This window comes from Rhizophagus irregularis, chromosome 28, assembly GCF_026210795.1.
Source record: "Rhizophagus irregularis chromosome 28, complete sequence".
NCBI lineage: Eukaryota > Fungi > Glomeromycota > Glomeromycetes > Glomerales > Glomeraceae > Rhizophagus > Rhizophagus irregularis.
In genome coordinates this window covers 2,830,386-2,853,819 of record NC_089456.1, presented here as the reverse complement: position 1 = coordinate 2,853,819, position 23,434 = coordinate 2,830,386, and the positions used below count along the sequence as shown (strand labels likewise).

Below are 23,434 nucleotides of genomic sequence, written 5' to 3'. Positions count from 1 at the left end.
TTATAGGGAATTATTGAGATATTATAGGTAGATTGATATAGAACCGGCGGTTAACATGCACTTGATCATTCGTATATGTATATTACATGTATTACGTGACTATATTTTTTATAAATGACTAATTGTAAAAAAATGTTAAATTTTTTTTAAAAGTAAAAATTACAAAACAATTGACAAGTCGACTGCAAATGATCTGCAGAAAATGGGAATCTGGCGTGGCGTCAAATAAAAGTAAAAAACTATGTGAAAAAAACAAACTATTTGAAACTTTTGGATAAAATATTATGTAATGTTGGTTTTGACGGGTATCAGAAAAAAATTACTAATGGTCGACATAAATTTGCACCGAAATCATATATGAATTTTGCAGTTGACTCACGGGTCACGAATTAACGTTTATAAAATTATGCTGCAATTAATACAATGAATATATTAAATATAAACTAAAACCTTATTTTATTTTATTTTTTTATTACATGTATATATATATATATATATTCATATATTCATCTCTAATAATAAACCAATTTTTAAGAATCAAATAAGATACATTTAGCATAATTTTCGCTTATTGATAATTTTACAGTCTTTTTCTTACAAATAAAACAGGTTTTCTTACAATTACAATGAACATATTCTACTTTAATTTGATTAATTTTTTGATTCAGAAAAGTTGGTTTATAATTATCTTTTTTTGATAAATATAAACTAACACATTTTGGATTTTTACTACTAGAATTAAGTTTAACATATGGGTTTGTTCCAATTCCAAAGAATCTAGAATTAAAAGGAAGTGATGAATAAGAATTAGAAGAAGAAGGGTAATCAGAAATAATTAACACACAAAAAGTAAACTGAGGTAATTTATCATAACATTTCTTTTTTAAACAATAAGAATATACATCTACATTTAATCCGTTTTTTTGAGTATTACAAAAATTATGACCAATGATAATGGAATTATTTGATGAATTCAAATTACTTAATACAGGAATTCCAAATAAAGGGACACCAATTAAATCAATTTTTCTTTTTAATGGTAGGTTACAAAATATATAAGAATTTTTTGGATAGTATTCAATTCCTATTGATTCAACACTAATAATATCTGGTAGCATGAAATTAAAATTGGTATCATAACCTATAATCATTATCTTAATTTTCAAGTTATATCTACATGGTTTAAATTCTTTTTGCATTTGTATACCATGAATTATAATACATGGTTTTGTATTTGGTTCTTTGAGAATTTGACAATCAAAAAAATCATTTTTTGAATTTTCATTATTATCAAAAACTGATGCAAAGATATCACAATCAGCTTCTCTATCTTGAATTATTTCTAAAATATTTTGTGGAATATTCTTTAATTCAAAAGTTCGATAACTTCCAGGTTCATTTAAATAATAATCACAATCCTCAGCAATATTGTAAAGAATTTTTTTTCCAATAGATTTAAAAGTACTTTTACGCAAATCATCTGGTAAAAGTTGGAAAATATGAACAGGATATTTAAATTCAATACATTTCCAATTTTGATAATTTTTCAAAGATTCATTCCACATTTTTTCATCAAAATTTTTATCATCAGGATGCTCTCCTCCCAATAATCTCATATGATCAAAATTATAAAATTTCGAAGTTATTTCTGAATCACTAGAGTAATATCCTCCTATACTATTACTAGTAGATTCGATACTCATATTTTCAGAATTATCATTAAAGCTATCTGCTGAACTTTTTAATGACTTTTTAACATCATTGAAATAAACTCTACCTCCTAAAATAATTTCAGTTGAAATGAATTGACCATATTCTTTAGTAATTTTCTTAAATCTTTCTCTAGGATTTTCAGATTTTATAGCTTCGTTCACATCTTTTTCAAATTCGTCAGTTAATTTTAAATTTTCTTTACTAAATTTCAATGATGCTTTACTGATTTCAGTGTATTGATAAGCTGACATAACTTCTTTATTAAAACTCTTATTACGTAAATTTTCAACCGATAATCCTAACTTTGCAAAATTCGTTACGTTAATTTCATCGACATCAAAAAATAAATTTGTTTTCTTCATCCAATCTTCTTTTGATTCAAATTCAATTCTACTTTTTTTATAATTATTAATTCCATTTAACTCACATTCATTCATCGTATAAGCTTGTTTTTCAGCTATTTTAATTCCATCATAACTCATAATTCGTCCATAATCTAATTTACAATGATCATTTAAAAATTTCCAATAACGTCGTTTTAAAAATAAAATATTTCGATCATCTTCAACTTTTATAATATCTTTTAAATGAAAATTTTCTTCTTCTTCACGTTTTATTTCATTAAGTTCATTATTTTCTTCTTTTGAAAATAATAACATATCATTAATAATATTATTATTTTCAAGTTCTTCACGAATATAAGATAAATGATCATCTGGATTTAATCTTTTTAAATTAGAACTTAATAGAGATGAATTTTCTATAATTTTAATAAACACTGCGATTTTTTCCGAAGACATTTTAAAAAAATTAAAAGACAATTTTTTTTTATGTTTCGATTATTACTTATTTATAAAGACTTTGTTTAACATGCCACAGATTGTTGCATATGTAGTGCGCTAGATGAAATCACGACAGGATGTACTAATCCAAAAATAGAAAAGTACTTATTTTTAATGTGCCGATCAAAGATGAAATTTTTGACCGTTTTATTAAAAAATTTGATTAGCTCAAAAATTACTATGTTAATTTTACTTTCTACGTAATATACTATAGATAATTCAATATTTTTTTTAAAAAAAAAATCATCAATATATTACTTTATAAAAATTATAATTCAGATATGAGACCTGAAATAATGTGTGTACAAATATCAATTAATAAATATTAAAGCTTGTCTATTACATATTTACATAATTATTTAATCAATGATAAAATTTTTATTAAGTTCATTAAATTTCTTTATTTTTATAAATTACTCTGATTTACTCTTTGATCAACTTCTCAACCTCGCTCTAGCCATCAACAATCCTAATATATACAGTATATATTGGTGTACAGATCCATATAGGATGGATTATTGAACACCCTTCTAATAAGATTCTTACATTTCACACATATCTCGCATTGGAGTTCCTCGACAAAAGTGTAAGCTTTACATCCTTATTAGTTTGCCTTAAAGAATAGTACAGCCAACATTTATACAGACTCTTTAAATTGTATCAAAATTTTCAACAGTTTGAAATTAACGATAATCCAACAAAGCTGTTGTAACCTCCTTGATTGAATCTCAAATAAACTCCTATTTTTTCTTGATTATTTACATTATATAAGATTTTTACTTATTAACTTATCATTTCGTTATAATATTATTAGAGAGAAACTTTTTCGTTATATATCATATGTAGTAATACGACTACCCTAGATGGTCACTTAAAATCAACATTTGGAAAGCGATCACACAATCACACACAATCACACACATACCACACAGGTTAATCTCATTAAAAGTTCCAGTTCACACGAATATCCCCCTCAATATGGTTAGATTAGCTAAACTTGGATCAAAGTCGCCATATTTCACTGCATTAATGAAAAAAATTCTTCTATCATATCCGGTAATGTCTTATGGAAAGACATGATTATATAAATCGGAAAACTGCGCTCAACAACAATTTTGCCAAACAAGCACCTATTAAAAATAAAATTGATTAGTCTCGAACAAGATTGGCTTTTACATAACCCTTTGGATTGCCCGACCTCTCTCATGTTATTGAAGCAAATAAGTTTCAAGATTAAAGTACTTACACGAAGTCTACCGGCTGATTAATCAATTCTAATCATCATTTACGGACATGTCAACACATCACATTGCGAAAGATATTTTCAGAAAATTTTGTTAAAAACTTTTGCGACAAATTATCACGACACAAGGAACCCAATTTCCAGATGGACATCTCAACCTGCGTTTTCGTTAACAGACGATTATCTATCTCATTTTCTTGCTTTTACATAATTCATATATTTGAACTCCACATTTAGCGTATGTCGCATCATGCTACTTTTCCTTCGCAATTTGTTCAGTGTCGTGCACAACATGTCTGGAAGATTTCTTGCGACCTCTTCAAACCATGGAAAGTCATTAATAGCATTAACAAAAGATCTTTTAAAGATCACACAAATGTCCCCGACAAAGTCCATAACAGACACACAAATGATTTCCTTCCATATCTGATATATTATTATTCGCCAGATAATCCACTGCCATATCCTTTATCGCACCTTTAGATTCGCTAGGAATCTAATAATATTTTACATAATAGACCTTGGCTACAATTTATTGATGTTGATTCTTCATCTTAATCCCGTTAGTTTTTTTTCGTCACTATCTGATTTATAGTTATGATCTCGTTCATTAGTTGTTCGCCTCTTTTTTTTCTATTATCAGAAAGTGAGTTTAATGTTTCATTCAAAAAAAAATATTCATAGATGCTCATTACGCATTAGTACTCATTTGTGCGATTTCTTTACCTCCAATTATATTGTATATTTCAACTTAATAATTCAAATCAATATATGAGAGTTTTTTTTTTTGATCTCTCAAAAATAATTAAACATTTTTAATACACTTACGAAAACTGGAAAAATTTTAATTCATACATTGCAAAATTACCTTTGTTTATTAATTCAAAAACTATTGAATATGGCCCCTACTCTCGCCATACTCTGTCACTTCCAAAAATCAAAATTTGAAGTGTCCAACCCCTAACCCTTCGAAATACAATAATAAATAATACATTCCTTAACATTACAAAATTAAATATTTCCTGGATGCTGCCCCAATCGTAAGCCAGGTATCAAACGAATAATAGGCAAAATAAAATAAAAAAAAAGAATAATCAGAAACTGGACAATTCTGCTCTATTAAAGAAAAGTATCCATTTAAACCATGTCTTCAGGAGTTAATCTATGCTTTCTAAAAAGACTTGGTAACCTAGAAGAAAAAATGTGAGGAATAATAAATTTAGTATATATATAAATCAATACCTTTTTAGTCATGCCCTTCATCCAGTCTTTGAGGAATATCCAGTTAGGAAGTAAGAAATCAGCTGCCTATAAAAGCAAATATGATGAATTTAGTAAATTAATTAATTTTAAATATATATATTAAAATTAGTACATACACAATCCAAAAGGTAATCCGATATTTTATTATACATCACATTAAGTGCAATCGGATTAAACCTACTGAAAAAACGTCCAGCTGACTCAGGATACTCTTGAAATATCCAAATGAAAAGGGAAGGTACCATGTGGTTTCCCCTTTCCATTAGTTCTTTCAAGTTCCTTATAGAGCAGAAATTCGAATAGTTATTGTATAATTGCTTGATATAAATAACTATTTGTTGTCCAGTTTCTGATTTATAAAAATCTAGAACTAAATGAAAAAGAGTAAAAAGAAAATTAAAGAAGTCATAAAAAAGTGATGGCCTTCCAAAGGCCAACACAACCAAAGCACCGAAAAGAAACCCAGTAAGAAACCATACAGTCCTGCTGCATGGTGAAAGGCCTGGGTTGTAATAGAGCGGAAGAATAGTACGTTGATAAGCCATTTTTTTTATATTGCCAGCAAATAAATAAAAAAGGCTTGAGATTTTAATTTTCGCAAGATAGGTTATATATATTGTATTATCCTCAAATTCTGATTGGTTAAGCTTATGAAAGTTGGCGTTGGCGTATAATTACATAATTATTTACAAAACGCGTCAATGATTAAAATGATTAATCAATAGTAATATCGTGAATCGGCTGAATCGCGTAACGGCTGTAACACAACAAAATCAGCGCCGCATCTGAGTCATAGTAACACTATAATTTCGATAGCGTAATACATTTCTAAGTCTCATATATATATATATAAGACTCTTTTCTTATGGTTCTGCAGTTTTATTACTGCTATCATTCTTCTTTTGGTTTACGCACCTTTGATTAAGGTGGGAACAGCCGCACTGCAGCATTTTTTATCTTTATTAAATTTAACAAGCTGGGAATTACTGCTCAGTTAAAAGTTAATTACTGCTTAGTTATGGGCAGTTTAATAATATTAAGTAATTCACTATATACAGTATGTAAATCTATTAAGGAAAAATATATAATGCTGATAAACATTTTGCCGACGTTTCACGTGGCTTAAGATTATTATGATTTTCCGGCGTATTGGAAAGATGAAGAGATATACGAAGTGATGAAGCAAGTGGGTTATGTGGAACGTCTAACGGTCAAACGAAACTATGAATATAAAACTGTCCAGACCAAAATCCGCTTAACAAATGATATGGAATCAATTTTCATAAAGGGTGGATCTTATATAACAATAACATTTACATTTCTTTAGGATGTTTGACGCAAAGATTTCATCGAGCGATATAAAGAAAAGATATAGTTGGCAGGCGGTTAAAAAGTTGAGCGCAAAAGATATTGGAAAACACAACTACATGATTAGAAAGGACTACATTAGAGAATATTGCGGTTATTTTGCTAAAATCGTTAAAATTAACAAATATGAAATATGATTTAATGTATTTTAATAATGAACAAGATTTATTCAAAGTCACGTATCAATCAGCTATGACAGGGGATTTAGGGAATGGATTACAAATAAAAACGCAAGATGAAATTATAGGTAAAGACGGAAGTTTCAGGAAACCAGGCAATCGAAAGACGTCTAACAACATCGCACACCCTCCTTCAGAGGACGAACAATTTGTAGACGCGTTAACTAGTCCTTCAGTATCCACGGTTCCGAATAATGATGTGGCAGAAAAATAAACTCTGATTTTAGTAGTCGAATTAACGAAATAAGCGGAAAAGAAGAAAAGAGTGTATCCAAAGGCAAAGAAAAAGTTGTGGAGTCAGAAACCGAAAAAATTGAATGAAAACAAGAAACGCATAGTGACAGTACAAGGTTGCAGAGACGACTCTGATAGCGAATAAACGTTCAATAGAGTAAACAAATTTAGGACGAATAAGGTCAAGTTTTTTTCTTGAAAAAGTATCAGATTTCTGGACAAGTGGAGAATTTTTGTCTAATTTCGCGTGCGTTCCTACAACAGAAAATTAATTAGATTTTATTTTTCTTAATGTATTGCTTATTTGATTTCACAATTTGTATAACAGATAAGAAATTTTTTTTTATATATATAGTTATTGATTTGATTAGAAAATTGTTATGACCCAAAAACAGAAGAAAATATTAGAAAATTCAAAAAATATTTTTAAAAAATTTAATTAGTAATAGGTTTATCAATTTTGTAGACTTTACACAATTATTTTTTTTTAGTCTCCCGATTAGTTATAGTCATTTTAGATTAGATCGGTTAGTTATAGGGTTATCGTCTTTTGATGATACCTCTAGGTATTTTATGAATAAATAATTAAATAAAATGCGTTACTAAAAAAAAAAAATCTATACATTATAGGTAATGCACAATTTAACTGTATCGCACATAGTATATGGAAAACATTACTAAATTTAATAAACTTTTTATTAGAAATAGCGGAATAGCAGAAAATCTAAATTCTGAATTATTTAATACCTCATTAAAATATCCATTAGGTTCGTCCCAAAATATATCAAATTTTGACCCTTAATCCATTATTAGTCATTAAGCCAATTATTGTAGAAGTGTCTTCTAATAACATCATAAGACGCAATCTTCTTTACTTATTTGATCATTTGCCAATGAAGCATCGCCAGTCAAATTGTGATATAGCATTCTAAGTATTGAAACACATTTTTTCTCATTTGTTTTGTACAATATATGGGGACACGCACAGCAAAACAAGGGGATAGGATCTAAAAATTTTTTTTTGAGATTTCATTACAACTGTAATTTTTGGATAAATTGGAGCATAATTATCATATAAACTTAAGAAATTTTTTTTTGAGGCTATCCCCTTGTTTTGCTGTGCTTATCCCCATATATCGGTATTATGTTATTGATGCGAGTCATCTGTGCTTTAAGAGTTTCATAATCATCAATTTCTTCAAGTATCAGGTTCTCTCCATATTGTTCCAAGACAATTGCTATGAGGATTTCAAATATTTTCAATATCAATCGTTTATTATAATGCAAATATCCATATCAGTATAACTAACGAGTTTAATATACTAGCATAGCTATATTCTATATACTGATATATATTCAATATACTAATATACAGTATATACAGTATATTAAAAAATTGATAATCGATATAATAATATGACTAATACTATTTAATGCGAGTTCCAATTCAACATGGGACTGTGAAGATATTACATCATTTTCTCTATTGAACTGATTTTTGACTAAATTTTTTTTGTATTTTCCGAGATTAGTTTCGTTTCTAAACATAAATTCATAAATCAGCTTTGCAGAGAAAAAAATGATATCATTATCCAAATTGAACAAAATTTTTCCTAGGGGTTGTTCATATATATAAATAATGTCAAGACGTAATTTTCATAATTATCTATTGTAATCTTAACTTACTATATACTATATATTATGTCTTTTTATTGAATAAAAATAACGATTAAGCTGTTTTTTTTCTTTCGTGCTAATAAAGTTTAAAGGACATGCAATGTGTACCTATTGTATTCAGAACTAGGAATTTTTTTTACGAAAACAGTTTTTTCTGAATCTCAAAAAAAGAATGAAATTTATTGATAAATTACCCAGTTGTGTGTAATTCTTGTCAAAGTTTTTTTAAAAAAAATAAAAAATTATCTCTTGAAAATAAACATAAAGTTGATGAAAATAAAATTATTTTCGGATAATTTAGAATTTGAGAATATGGAATTTTATTTATTAATCGCTGGCTAGTTCTAAAATTAAAGAATATTTTTCTAATGTAATCATATATATTTAATAGAATTGTACTTTCATTGATTCAGAGATCAGGTGGATTGAGAAGTGCCATTATGAGATTATGATTAACCGATTAATAATCGATACCATAAAATTGTCAAAAAAGATCAAAAGATGTAAAGCAAGCACGCCAAATTTATTCAAAGTTTCAAATTCAAATTTTGAATATATTTTTTATATTTTGGAAATATTTAAATATAGTAAATTATACACATATACTAGTCGTAAAACAGATAATCTTTATTTTAACCTGACGTAATATCAAGAAAAAATTATAAGCAGGTAACTCATCAATTAAGATGAATTTATATTTTTTACTTTTTAAAAAAATTCTAACCAACTATTAAAAAATTTTCATCGACTTGTTTGGTTATTCTTATTAATATCTTCTTTATCATCCTTGATATCACTAATATTTCCATTAAATGATTGTAATAGTTTCGCTGTTCGCATATCTTTTATTTGCTTCCTTAAGTTTCTTGTAACAATTCTTTAATTATTCCGGTATATACTCATTTTAAATAAGAAAAAATATTAAGAAGAAAAAAATATTGAAGAATGGTTGAAAAAATATTGAAAGAAAAAAATGGTTGAAGAAAAATATTGAAGAAAAAAATTTCCAAAATACCTTAATTATATTCAAAAAATTCATTCTATTCATTAAATTTTAAAATTTAAATCTTTTGTATCACAAATTTTCAATATAATTTTTTGTTAAACATCCAAAATATATAAATGACATGAAAGATTTCAGATGATAAAATATAATAAGTCATATGTATATTTTTTTATTTAAGATGATAAAGAAACAAAATTTTTTGGTTTGAAACAATTTTAACTTATTTTTGTATTACACGTATCAATTATAAAAATTATAATAATTGATTTTAAATATTTAGAAGCATGAAACAAGTCATTTTTTAAAAAAATCTAACAGTAAAATCCATTATATATAGAATTAGTGATAAGATATTTATTTACGGCTAAACTGTGAATATGAGATATTAAAAATGTTTCTTATATTTTTTATGAATATAATTTTTTTACTCATTTTAACTGAACTTAAAGATAGAAATAGTCAAAATACTACGCACACTTGATCACCGTATTACAAATATTATTGATCATTATGACTAATTGATGAATCAAATATTATATAAATTTAACTATAAATATTATAAATATTCTAATTTTGGTATTACTTTTTACTTTTTCTTCTTCAAAAAATATGACATTACCACGATTAGATAATGATTGCATCTATTATATTATTAAATTTTCTCAATATAATCGTTCGACTCTATTTAACTTTTTATTAGTAAATAGATTTTGGTGTAAAGTTACTGTTCCTTTACTTTATACAAATCCTTTCTCACCAACTTTAAAGAGTAAAAGTAAAATCTTAATTGTAAAAACATTTCTATTATGTTTAAATGAAGAAGAAAAAAAGTATTTAATCAAACAGGATAATGTTTGCAATATGAAAATTTTTTTTCAAAATAATAATTTAAAACCAACTTTTGAATATCCAAAATATATTAAATACCTTTCAAAAAGTTTAATTTATAACATAATTGATTTTTGGTTTAAAAAACAAAAAATCGATACTTGTAATTTATTAAAAGTTGCGTTTTATCATATGTTTTTAAGACAAAGTGATCAAATTAAAGAATTGGGAATTGTTTCTGATATATTTGATGAAAATATATTTGATATTAATTATATTAATACTTTTATTAATATTTCTAATTTAACTACTTTACAATTACATTATTCTCGTGTTATTGAACATGAAATTTTTTCAAAATTTTTACAAAAATTTGTAGAATATTGTAAAAATATTAAACAAATATCTTTAGAACAATTTGAACAAGATTATCATTTATATGAAATATCATCAATTATTAATAATCAATATAAATTAAAAGAATTTGATTATTATCTTCATACAGTTGATAAATTATCTTCAAATATTATTTTTGATTCATTAGAATATCAAAAAGATTCTTTAGTTTCTTTAAAACTTCATAATATTACTTTTGAAAAATTAATATTACAAAGTATTATCAAATTATATAATTTAAAATCATTAGAAATGGATTCTTTTTATAATATGACATCAGAATTTTGTGAAATTTTTGAATTTGCTTCATTTAAACTTAAAAGATTAATTATTAGAAACAAATTTTGTGATAATGATATTACTACTAAAATTATTAAATATTTAGGATTAACTTTAAAAATCTTAAAAATTAAATATATAACTAATGAAATTATGGAAAAATTGGTTCAATATAATAATTTAGATCTTGATACTTTAGATATTGAATATACAAATCATAATTTATTAATTTTACATTATTTGAAAAATTTAAAAGTTAAAAATCTAAATTTATTTTTAGATTCTTATTTAGATGATGAAATTTTCTTTATTAAATTAGCTGAAAGTTTATCTGAAACTACATCTCATATTTCTTTTATTAATCGGAAATTTTTGAATTTGAATATTTTATCTAATTTTTTAAATAAGTGTCATAATTATTTAATTTCTTTAAATTTTAAATGGAAATGTGGATTGGGTCATCTTAAAGTTATTTTAAATTATATAAAGAAAAAAAATAATAATAATTTAAAATATTTAAGAATTGGTGATAAAAATATAGATTGGGATGTTGAAGAATTAGAAATATTACGTCAGATTAAAGAGAAAGGAGTTAAATTAACACAATTCATTGATAATTATAAAGAGTATGATTATTCTTATTCAGATTAATATGTGATATATATATATATGTAATTTCAGTTCTAAAATCTATAATTAAAAGATAATATATTTCCAACAAGTATTTAAGTAAACTAGACTATTATTCAATATGCAAACATATGATACAATGATAAAATTTTGGCTTGATTGTCCTGTATTGATCAACAGCCATTTATATTGTTGAAATGAAAAATTTTTTCTAGATTTAATATAGTAACAGATTTAACTAATAATTTATTTTATAAATTCTTGAAATTTCCATTCTTGATGACCATATGTCGAATGATTATGATCAACTATCATGAAGTTATCAACAGTTCAACATTAAAATAATCATGCTTTGCTATTTAAAAAGATGCTGTTCTGGGGTTATTGAGCCTGCAACAGAATAAGGATGGAAATCACATCTCTCAAGTTATTGCATAAAGAATCATAGAAAATTGGGGTCATTAATTGCACTTGGGTGATTATTAATCGAATGTGAAACAATATTTAAAATTATTTAACAAAATTTTTAAAAAGAAATGCAATTGAAATTGGATCAGTCAAGATATATTAAAAATTCAGTTAAGTCTTAAATAAAAATCTGGATAAAAAGTTGTCATTTGGTTATCTAATTTTATTTTTTTTTTTTGATTTTGGAGAATTATCCTTATAATGGTAAACCTATAATTTTAGCCATGTTTATAATTTGGACAATTTGCTTTAACTTGAGTAATCACTCAAATTAACAATTATGTGAAATAATCCATTCTAGTATTATAATATCTTAAGAGCTAAAGAAGATGATGATTCAATAAAGCTAATATAGTATATTTTATCATATATAGTTTCGCACAATATTAGTATTTTCTTTAAAAAACTAAATAACCTCTTGGTATATCTTATCAATATGTTTACTACAAATTCATTAAAGTCAAACAAGCTATTCAAATACATTAAAATATTCCCTTTCCTGAAATTTAAATTAAGACGAGCGCCATCTACTCATTGCCTTAAAGGCCTTTTTTAATGGAGGTTTGTATATCTTTAAATCATCAGGAACCGGATAAGTACCAAGTTCCATCTCTGCATCTCTTGAAGTTTGATTTTTTTTATGAATTAAAATATTACTCGTATCTCTCACTTCTAATAATAACTTAATGTCGGTGAGACTTAATCCAATGTCTTCATCATCTTTTAATAAGTTCATTAAACGTTCAACACAGCCAGATTCCTTCTTTGTCAATGGCTCGTTAAGATTGTGATAATGAAGACCCATTTCCACACCATGCCAGTTATCTACACCTCCTAGCTTTTTCGTTAACATTTGTATGAATATGCTCGCCCAATCCCGGTAATCGCTGAAAAACTTCATATAATTTACTTGATCTTTCAACTCTTTCAGTTCCTTTTCTACCTCATCCACACGGTTAGAGAGACTGTCCATTGTCTTATAAATATCCATCAGTTTACTTTCTAAATTTCCTAAGCTTCTTAGGAATTCATTCGTATTTCCGTCACCGGCATATCCTGCAATTTCTTCTATAAGGTTAGAAGTTTCTTCTTTTAAGGCTTCAATCTTCTCCTTAAATACATTCTGCATTTGGCTAGTACTTGAAGCTTTCATGGTCATGGTCACGGTTACGGAATAGTGTCGCGTTATATGTCGAGGAAATTTTAAATTTAGAGACAGAAAATTTTCTTTAAGTTTGTTTATAAAAGAAGGAAGATTATATACTTTCTGAATACATCGTGACATAGAACTCTTGCATAAACTTTTGGTGGCTTGTAGTGACGTAATACAGCATAGTAAAAAAAGTAATTTATCATTACACGAAAAAATAATTAATATGGGTTTATCATTACTCATTAGATTTTTGATTGCCCGACGAATTCTCGGGGTATTTATTAAAAAGGTTACGTAATTTATTTGACTAATCAGAGCGGCTTTTTTATTGATAATTGATAAGGCGCAGTCAGTAACGCTCTTAGGTCGGACAAGTAAAAAAGATTTTTTTAAAAAAAATCGATCAAAATAGATGAATAAAAATGTTTTAAGATGAGTAATAATTGTATTTTTTTTAAAAGTAAAAATGATTTGCGGCAACATCATTTGAAATATCTAAAATGATATCAATGATTTTTTTTTCATTATGCAAAAGATTTCACTTTTTTCTTCGGCCGTTGTACTATTTTCTGAGCATGAACGTTATAAACTCGTTAAAAAGAAACCAGTTTTAAAGAAGTGTTGACGAGAAAATTATTGAAGTACGAACGAAACATTACGCAATTCAGGTATGAATGAAATGCTACTTTTTTCAGAGTACTTGACAGACTAATATTTTTTCGTGCAGATTTCCGAAGACCTAATTAATATCACGGAAGTGTTAACAAAAACTCTCAGCGAGGTTTTTTACTAAAGTTGGGATGCTACTTTTATTTCTAATATTGCTTGGATCGCTTGTCTTATACGAACAAATGAAAGTTAATGTTGGGATTAGTATTGCTAATCAGCCCGATTTAATATCGTTAAAACCTCAAAGGATTAGAATTATGTTAGTATAGTAGCTTAGATGACGAAACACCGGCAGTCATTAGCATAGAAATTCTATTTCGCTTTGTAAAACAAGTTTATGTATTACCAAATCTTGTAATTTATTTCTACATCAATAAATCAGTAATTCCGATGAGGATGTTACGTCGTTTTTTTATCTATGCTAACGAACTTTGAATTATTCCATCTAATAAAAATTATCATCGAAAATGCATGATTCATTGAGAGAATTAAATGCCAAGCTCTTGGCTGAGATTGCTAAACTTAGGAAGGAGAATGCCGAGATTCCTAAACTTAGAGAGAAGTTACTAAGATTTGCTGAGGTTGAGGCTGACTGAAGCAAATTATTGAAGAGAATGTCTAGAGTCGGAAAGTTTGAGGCTAGACTTGTATTATTAGAACAGGGTTCAACAGTGGATGGGATGGCGCTGTCATTTGGCCAGACACAAAATGATGAAGAAGTGATGCCAGTAGTGACGGTACCAACTGTTGATGTACCCGATTCTGTAATAGACCAACTCAATAATGAAGTAGGATGAGCACCTAGTGACCTTGATGGTAACGATGAGGAAATGATCGATTTCTTGGATGAGACGTATAAGAAAAGCATTAGCAATGAGAATAGATGGCCAGAATTATATACAAAATTGAATCCTAACGAATATGATATACCGTATTTACATATAATTTGATAATAAAAAGAAACTTACCGCCCACGAATGCTCTTATATCCACTAGATAATTAAAGCATCTTCCTATATTAATTTTAATTTATTAATGATAAACAATAAAATTAAAATTTCACTCATACAGTATTTCTTACTTCATTGGTGTAACTTACCGGTTTAGTATCTTTTCCCACTACAGAGTTTATTTTCCTTTTTCTGTAAGAAGACATTTTGATATATATACAGCAGTAGATCGGATTAAGTTGATATGCAAAAGTAATATAGTAGTAATATTATTATTGTCTACCACAAATTATTAGGTTTTTATCTATCTATAAAGTACGACGATTTTTTTTTTTAAAAAAAAAGAAAAGAAAATAATAAAAAAAAATACTTTTAAGTGAAAGACCTAAAAAAATAAAAAAAAGCAAAATTTTTTTAAGAAGCAATGATTTTATAAATCAACAATCATGTGTTAATTGTGTTATTGCTATGGCTAATAAAAATATCGGTCTATTAAAATCTACATGATCCTATTGGGCTGAACGATAACATCTGTTTAAAAATAAAATATTCATTATTAAAATAAATAAATTAATAAAATATCAGATGAATCTTATGAATCTTGTGATCATTGTACGGAAAACACAAATATATTATTAGGAAGCCTAATACAATTTTAAATATAGAAGGCATATATAATATAAATTAAGTACTGTAGTACAATGAAAACTTTTTTAACGGAAAAAGGTATATACGACTATGATTTAATAAAAGTTATTATGTGGTAATTGATATTTTTTAAAAGCCTCATAAATTGATACAAATTTCCTTTATGCTTCAAAAAGTATTTTGTGCTATGTAAATCGACCGTTTTGGATTCAGATGTTACACAGGATTCGGACCTTTTTTTTTTTTTGTTTACTGTAGGACTTATTTCTGTAGCTTGTGGTGGCAAACGTCTTTATTACAGGCACAAGTTTTATTAAATTCAATAAAATTATTATAATTCCCGAGTTTCAAAAGTTAATAATAAACTGAAAATTTCAGAAAGAAAATAAAATGATAAAATTAATTCCAAGAAAATTCTGAATATCTAATTTAAACGTTAAAGAACCAATTAAATTAATAAATCCCTATTTAAGATCTCATATACTGTAAATTATTCATTCAAAGCTACACCAATTAAAATAATGATTGCTATATAAATTATTGGTTCGTTTCCTACGCCATTCGTCACAATTATGTAAATCATTTCCAGGGTATTCACTTCATCAAGTACCCGATCCCCAAATATATGTAACCAATAAAGATTAACGAATAGTTTAAAGTCGCTATCCCACGATAAAACATCTAAAAATGAAACATTAAAATTCCCCAATAAAAACAAACGTCATTCCGGATCTTAAATGATCCCTATCTATTACCACACTTGATTATCCCTGATAGTTCCGGACCGTAGAAAATTAAACTTCAAAATTTTATACAATATAATACTGCACCCAAAATTAATAAATTCACTAGACGTTATTACTTTAATTTCCGAAATCGAGAATGGAAATAAAAGTATTATTATAATTATCTATTTTAACTAGTTTATGATGGTGAACTGCAATATTGGTGATCAGGAGGTGGAAACGAGTTTTTTTAAAGAATTGCCCAAGTCAGCATCAATAGATAGATTGTATTATGTAAATAAAAATATAAAAATTATTATTTCTTATACATTTTGTTCATGTTAATAATATGTAAAAGTTTAAAATTTTACAAGTTTATTAACACAAACAATTTAAAAAAGTATCAAATAAAAAAAATCTATTATTAATAAGGTATATCGTCAAAAATATTAAAAATAAAAAAGTATTATAATAATTATTAAAATTATTGCAGTATATATTATTAAAAAAAAATATGACAAAATAAATTTTTAATAAAGAAACTGGTGGTATATAGTAATTATGAAGAGTTAAGTTGCATGATTTCCATTAACCTTAATTATTATTTTTATTAATAAAAAGTATAAGTAAACTAGTAGTAAACTAATAAAAATTATTTTGTATTATATATAATATATATAAATTAAATCTTACAATTATAATTTTTTTTATAATTTATTATGCACCTTTTTTTTATCATATTAAAAATCGATAATTTGCTAGTTATTCTTAACGTGATACTACTGTCTTACTAGTTACTAGTATAAAGAAATGTTTATGTAAGTACGTATATATCTAGTGCTTCGACCCGGATGAAAACCGTCATCCGGATTACACAAAAAAAAAATCCGGATTATATCCGGATTGACCCGGATTTTGAATCCGGATCAGATAATCCGGATAGAAACCGGAAACCGGATTGGATTTACAAATGATCGGTAATAATTCTGGCCAGAATTCATAACGCCGGCCAGAATTACAAATTGTGTAACATTAAATTTTCATGCCAGCCGATAAAAAATTTTTTGCCCGGTGGCTAAACTATTTTCCCGGTGTCACGTGATGTTAATTTCGGCCAGAATTACAAATTTGGCCAAAATTATCCAAGACCACGAAATTTACATAATTCCAATTTCATTAAATACTTTTCTTTAAAACAATTTCATATTATTTCAGCATGGTCTCAGACTATTGTTTAACATTTCTTTGTAAATTAACTAATTATGAAATTTTAAACAAGATATTTTTATATACAGCTAAAGATTACTATAAATAGATGTGTTGGGTTAGTAAGGCAATTTTTTAAGGATTTGTTTCTTCTTTCAAAAATTAAAGAATCATTTGAATCAAATTACATAACACTAGTTTTAATTTTTAAAAAAAGTTGTTATAATTATATAAATTTATAATATTGAACAATTTTTCATTTTAAAACAATAATTATTATTTTGTTGTAACAAAAATAATATAAAGTTTTTTTTCTTTTGAACGTTTGAATGTGAAACCTAAAATTATTTGTTATTTGTTAATGTATAAATTTAAATAAACAAATCTGATACAAACTTCAATAAATAAATTATAATTGAAAAATCTTCTTAAACTTACTGTATTAAAAAGTTTAATAACAAATATAAATTTAATAAATTTTAATAAAAAAATTGGTATTAGGCGCAAAAATAATTAGCCATAATATCATTTAGATATAGATCTTTATGGATCAGCAAAATTATTATTAATAAAAAAAAAATAATAAAAATTTCATCCGGATTCCGGGTCAAACCGGATATTTTTCATCCGGTTTATAATCCGGATGAAAACCGTGAAAATCCGGATATCCGAAAAAAAAAAATCCGGATCAATCCGGATTGATCCGGATACGGGTCGAGGCACTATATATATCATGATATGGGAAGTGAGCTTAATAAATAATTATTCGTTTCTTCAGTCAGGGATCTGCATATGATACAGAAGTAATCTGGAGTCCTGGACGTGCTCAGCAAATACAGAATTTTTATCTTCTTTTTTTTAGCAATAATTGATTACTGATCAGTTTATCTTTCAATTAACAGAACATTGAATCTAGTTGTTAAAACTGAGAGCATAGTAAACATGTAGTGTAATGATTGGCTATGTAGGGTATGGTTAAACATCACATATAAAGTATCACGTGACCGTATGTGGTACAGAATAGAACGGTCTAGGGTTTTCCTTATTTGGTAATAAACAATGTAGATCTGTAATTCTGTATGGAACGCGTGTGAAATTTTGCATACCCTACATACTGTACATAGGTAACCATACACTACATGTTATCGTGACACCCGTTAAAACTTACTGTCATATTTTACAGTATCTTTGAGCGTAACTACTTTTGATGTTATTAAATCATTATATTTATGAATTTTAAGAAAATATTTAGTATGTCATTAAATACAAAATTGTTTTAAAATAAAATTTCATATTTTAAAAAAAATAATGTTAAAATAGATGAAAGTTTTAATAATTTATTGTTTTGTCATAATAATTATTTTTTTATTTACAAGCAGATTGAAATTTTTTTACAATTATTAACTACTTTAATGATGAATAATATTATAACTGAATTCATTTGTTAATACGAATTTCCTTCATATAATAATGGTAAAATATTTCTTTTAGTTTTATATAGTTGGATAATACATTTTTTAATCTAACAATTTTAACACGATTCTAATTATCATAATTTTTAATACACGTTGTTACTGATAATGATAGTATTGATTGACTGTACTATATTTTTCAAAATTTCAATAAAGTACCTATATACTACTGTAGTATAATTTTACTAACAAATAATATTTCGGTGTTGGATGAACGGATGATCGACAAAGCTTTTTTTTTGTGAAACAAGTATTTTGTATGGGATTTATAAAAAAGGAAATTTCTTACATCATCAGCTGACTTCTTGATTTTAAAAGGCGCCTTTTTTTTTTAAAAAAAAAATCTTTTTTACTCTTTCTAGAGAGTCACATTTATTATTAATCCAATATGGAAGAATTTATGCTTACTGATAATATATTTGAACAAATAAAAGATTTTGACCATGAGGACCTAACTGAAGAACAAAGTTTGTTAATTGATAAGTTAATATTAAATGAAGAACTAAAAATACGTTATGAAAAAAATGGTTTATGCAAAGAATGTAAGCAGCCTAAAAATTATGACCATTTGTATCAATGTAAACTTCAACAAAATTTTAAAAATTGGGCTAGTGGAAATCATGAAGTTGATATGTTTATTCAAAAAACACAACTTAAAGCTGAAAATCATAGGGAAATTTTAGAATGGATTGAATATGATAGATTTGAAAATATTGAATACTTGACAAAAGGAGGATTTGGAACTATTTATAAAGCAATTTGGAAAGATGGATATATAAAAAGTTGGGATTCTGAGAATAATAAATGGACAAGAAAAAAAACTTATTGTAGGGATTATGAGAATTTTCCAGTTGTTTTAAAATGTTTATATAATTCTAAAGAAATTACATCCGATTTTTTAAGAGAAGTAAGTTACTTAATTTGTATATAATTTCAAGATATTGTCCTATTATAAATGTTAAACTATCTATTAATTATTATTATTATGGATTCCTTTTTAGATTGAAACACATATGATTCTTTCAAAATATATGGATATTATATCACTGTGTTTTGGCATTACTAAAGATCCAAAATCTGGAAATTTTATGATAGTAATGGGATATGCAAAAGATGGTAGTTTAAGACAACATTTGAATAATAGTTTTAATTCAACAAAATGGAATGGAAAGTTGAATATTTTACAAAAAATTGCACAAGGCCTTGATAGTATTCATCAAAAAGGGTTAATTCATCGTGATTTTCATTGTGGTAATATATTAAAAGATAGCAATTTTATTCTTATTACTGACTTAGGATTATGTCGACCAGCAAATGTAAAATCATCTCAAAATGAATGTAAAGAACTATATGGAGTATTGCCCTATGTAGCACCAGAAGTTTTAAGAGGAAAAGGATACACTCAAGAAAGCGATATTTACGGATTTGGGATTGTTGCATATGAAGTCTGTACAGGGTTTCCTCCTTATCATGATATTATTCATGACGAAGTCTTAGCTATTAGCATTTGTAATGGACTTAGGCCAAAATCAAATTACAAAATTCCCCAATTAATTTTAAACATAATTGAACAATGTTGGGATGCTGATCCTTTAAAACGACCTAAAGCAAATGAATTACAAAATTTATTAAGCAATTTATGGACGGAATCATATTATAAAAATCAAATCACAAAGCAAATTGAAGAGCAAATTGAAGAAGCAGATAAAATTAATAAGAAGTTAACTTCTTCTTCATTATTATATGATACTGGACCTACTCTTTCATATACTACAAATCCTAAAGCAGTTTACACAAGTAGACTTTTAGATTATAAAAATCTTCCAGAACCAAAAAATGGAGAGTATTCAGGTAATTAATTTCCTAATTTACTTTACAAATTCATTCTTTAAATATCTTATTTGATGTATATAATTATATTTTTTTTATATTATAGAATCACTAGAAGCAATAGATTTTACTAAACTAGACGGTACTTATATACATTAACCTTTTATATGATTTATTTTATTAATAATAATATTTAATAATTTATTTTTCACTTATAGATAAAAGCAGCTGAATAAAAGAAAGGAAGGGTATAAATTTCTTTATTATTTATTATTTATTTTCTTTAACATTACTACAGATATTATATTTTTATTGGAATGTATTTTTTATGATTAAATAAAGTATTATTATTTATAAAATTATATGAAAAATAAATAGAATAAATTGTATGTAATATGTTATAAAATTACAACAAAGTAAAAAATTACATTGTATTTTATATTAATCTTTAATATTGTAAGTTATCCAACTCAAGGGAGATTAAAAACCTATTATGATCTGGCCCTGATTTTTAGTTCGGGTTATATCAGGTACCTAATCCGAGCTGATCCAATTTGGAGCTCTAAATATTTGGATGAACATGGTGATTAGTAAATTAACTAGGTAAAAACACTAGGGGAAAAGAAAACTATTGTAAAGAACAATATATTAAATAAATTTGAAGCGAATATAGTAAGTTCGTTTAACATGTTGGAGTTGGAACTTGTAAATATTGTAGCACATCAGGAAATTTTTCCAGGTGATATATAGCGATATATATCACTTTATCGATATTTATCACATTATTTATAAAATGTGACATTTATCGCACTTGTCGAGTAGTATCGATAGGATAAATCAGGTTAAATTAACAATAATCATCCATACAGTTAAAAATCGATATTTATCCCTATTGTTAAAATCGATAATTATCACTACAGGTTAAATAGTGTTATATTATTTATAGTTAAATATTGTATTATTTCACTATTAAATAGCATTATATTTTTTCATTGTTAAAAATGTCATTTTATTGTTTTACTTAATAATGATTATATTATTTAATCTATATTAAAAATTTATCTAATTACTTCGTTATCTTCTCTGATTCCTACAAAATAAAAGCAAAAGAATTGTTAGTAAACAATTCCTAATAAGAAAACATAAAAGACAAAACCAAAACAGTAGAGTTTCGCAGGAATACTTACCGTTTTTAAACTATAATGCTTTTATTGAATCCTTCGGAACCTACAAAAACATAACAAAGAAATGTTATTTAACGTTTTTACTACTAAAAAAAATAAAAATACGGTAAGTTTCGCAAAGAAACTTACCGTTTCCAATTTTTAGTATCCAACCGAAACCTGTAAATGGAACCTATAATTAAGAGTTGAAAGAAATGTTAAAATGGTTGTAATTTAAAAAAATTAAAATGTTTAAGTTTTACTTCATAACGAAACTTACCCAAGTATCCATCGTTCAGTAATATCACCTGAAAGTCAAAACCTACAAAAAGAAACGTTAGAAATCGTTTCTATTAATATAAACAAAATAAAAAAATAATACATTTTGAAATGGGGCTTACCATTTCCATCCCAATAATGCCCAATTCATAAATCCTCAAGAACCTTACAAGAAAGAAAAAATGAAACGTTAGAAAACGTTTCTATTAATAAAATAAAAAAATTTAGTTTTGTAACATAAATGTTGCAAAACTTACCAATTCCGCATCTAAAGCTTAACACCAGATGGAACCTACAAAAAAAATAAAGAATGTTAGAAACGCTCCTTTAAAAAAAGCAAAAAAAAAGTTTAAAGTTTCATACTGAAAAAATCTCCTCAAACTTTCCTAAAACAACCTATTATTCTAATTCAAGATCAATACCGGAGGGAGCCTACAAAATAAATAGAAATAGAATGTGTGTCTCCTTAAAAAAAATACCAAAAAATAAAATTAAAGTTACGAAATTCGAAACTTACCGATATCTCATCTCTGAAGCTGAAGAAAGTCCAAAGATTCCAAGTCGCCGATTTACAAAAGAAAAGTCCAAGTGCTATCCAGACGTTATGAAGTCCATAAGCCCAAAAAGGCGATATCTGAAGTCCAAAACCAAAGGAGCGAAAATTTAAAAACAAAAAATAAATCAAAGTTTCTAAACTTTCTGCTTTGAAACTTATTTTTGGGTAAAAGAAGAGATGAGAGAAAGAAAGGTAAAGGAAAGAGGGGAGGGTATGAAAAATAGAGTAAGATAGAAAGGTAAGAAGAGTGAGAAAGGTGAGGGGGAAGGGCTAGTATCATTTAAAGAAAATTGTGGCTAGAAAGATGAAAAAATGGAAAAGAAGTAAAAAAAAGAAATAAACGAAAAAGGAAAAAAAAATGAAAAATAAAAAAAAACAAATAAAAAATGAACGAAAAAAAAGAAATAAAATGATAATAACGAAAGAATTGAAATAAAATGAAAGGGAAAATGAAAAAAATGGAAAAAAATGAAATGAAACGAAAGGTGAAAATGAAAAAAAAGAAAAGGGAAAGCGTAAAAAGGGGTTAAGTGGGTGAAAGGAAAAGTGTAAAAGAAAGACAGGTGAAAGGGGAAGGAAATAGAAGGGTAGAAGAGTGTGAATGAGTAAGAACAAAAGTAATGTTTAATTAAACTTTTTAAAAAAAAGTTTAAAAAA

The 23,434-nt window shown here is 26.1% G+C and overlaps 7 protein-coding genes across 7 annotated transcripts; 4 read left to right on the top strand and 3 right to left on the bottom strand.

Annotated features, from left to right (window-relative positions):
* Positions 1-469: 469 nt before the first annotated feature.
* Positions 470-2,513, bottom strand: OCT59_019257 (uncharacterized protein; the record flags this gene model as incomplete). The annotated part of the gene is made up of 1 exon (XM_025311599.2): positions 470-2,513. The coding sequence occupies one exon, from the start codon at positions 2,511-2,513 to the stop codon at positions 531-533; it is 1,983 nt and encodes a 660-aa protein (XP_025170038.1). The 3' UTR covers positions 470-530.
* Positions 2,514-4,935: 2,422 nt separating this feature from the next.
* Positions 4,936-5,606, bottom strand: OCT59_019256 (uncharacterized protein; the record flags this gene model as incomplete). The annotated part of the gene is made up of 2 exons (XM_025311598.2): positions 4,936-5,106; positions 5,178-5,606. The coding sequence occupies 2 exons, from the start codon at positions 5,604-5,606 to the stop codon at positions 4,936-4,938; spliced, it is 600 nt and encodes a 199-aa protein (XP_025170037.2).
* A 949-nt stretch (positions 5,607-6,555) lies between these two features.
* Positions 6,556-6,822, top strand: OCT59_019255 (uncharacterized protein; the record flags this gene model as incomplete). Its single annotated transcript, XM_066135899.1, has 1 exon — positions 6,556-6,822. One exon carries the CDS (start codon positions 6,556-6,558, stop codon positions 6,820-6,822), a length of 267 nt encoding a protein of 88 aa, XP_066005145.1.
* Positions 6,823-10,134: 3,312 nt separating this feature from the next.
* OCT59_019254 (uncharacterized protein) lies at positions 10,135-11,679 on the top strand (the record flags this gene model as incomplete). The annotated part of the gene is made up of 1 exon (XM_025311597.1): positions 10,135-11,679. One exon carries the CDS (start codon positions 10,135-10,137, stop codon positions 11,677-11,679), a length of 1,545 nt encoding a protein of 514 aa, XP_025170036.1.
* Positions 11,680-12,637: 958 nt separating this feature from the next.
* On the bottom strand, positions 12,638-13,285 carry OCT59_019253 (uncharacterized protein; the record flags this gene model as incomplete). Its single annotated transcript, XM_025327686.1, has 1 exon — positions 12,638-13,285. One exon carries the CDS (start codon positions 13,283-13,285, stop codon positions 12,638-12,640), a length of 648 nt encoding a protein of 215 aa, XP_025170035.1.
* An 845-nt stretch (positions 13,286-14,130) lies between these two features.
* On the top strand, positions 14,131-14,745 carry OCT59_019252 (uncharacterized protein; the record flags this gene model as incomplete). The annotated part of the gene is made up of 2 exons (XM_066135898.1): positions 14,131-14,207; positions 14,571-14,745. 2 exons carry the CDS (start codon positions 14,131-14,133, stop codon positions 14,743-14,745), a joined length of 252 nt encoding a protein of 83 aa, XP_066005144.1.
* Positions 14,746-19,337: 4,592 nt separating this feature from the next.
* Positions 19,338-21,011, top strand: OCT59_019251 (uncharacterized protein; the record flags this gene model as incomplete). Its single annotated transcript, XM_066135897.1, has 5 exons — positions 19,338-19,856; positions 19,951-20,065; positions 20,558-20,800; positions 20,886-20,921; positions 20,998-21,011. 5 exons carry the CDS (start codon positions 19,338-19,340, stop codon positions 21,009-21,011), a joined length of 927 nt encoding a protein of 308 aa, XP_066005143.1.
* Between the last annotated feature and the right edge of the window lie 2,423 nt (positions 21,012-23,434).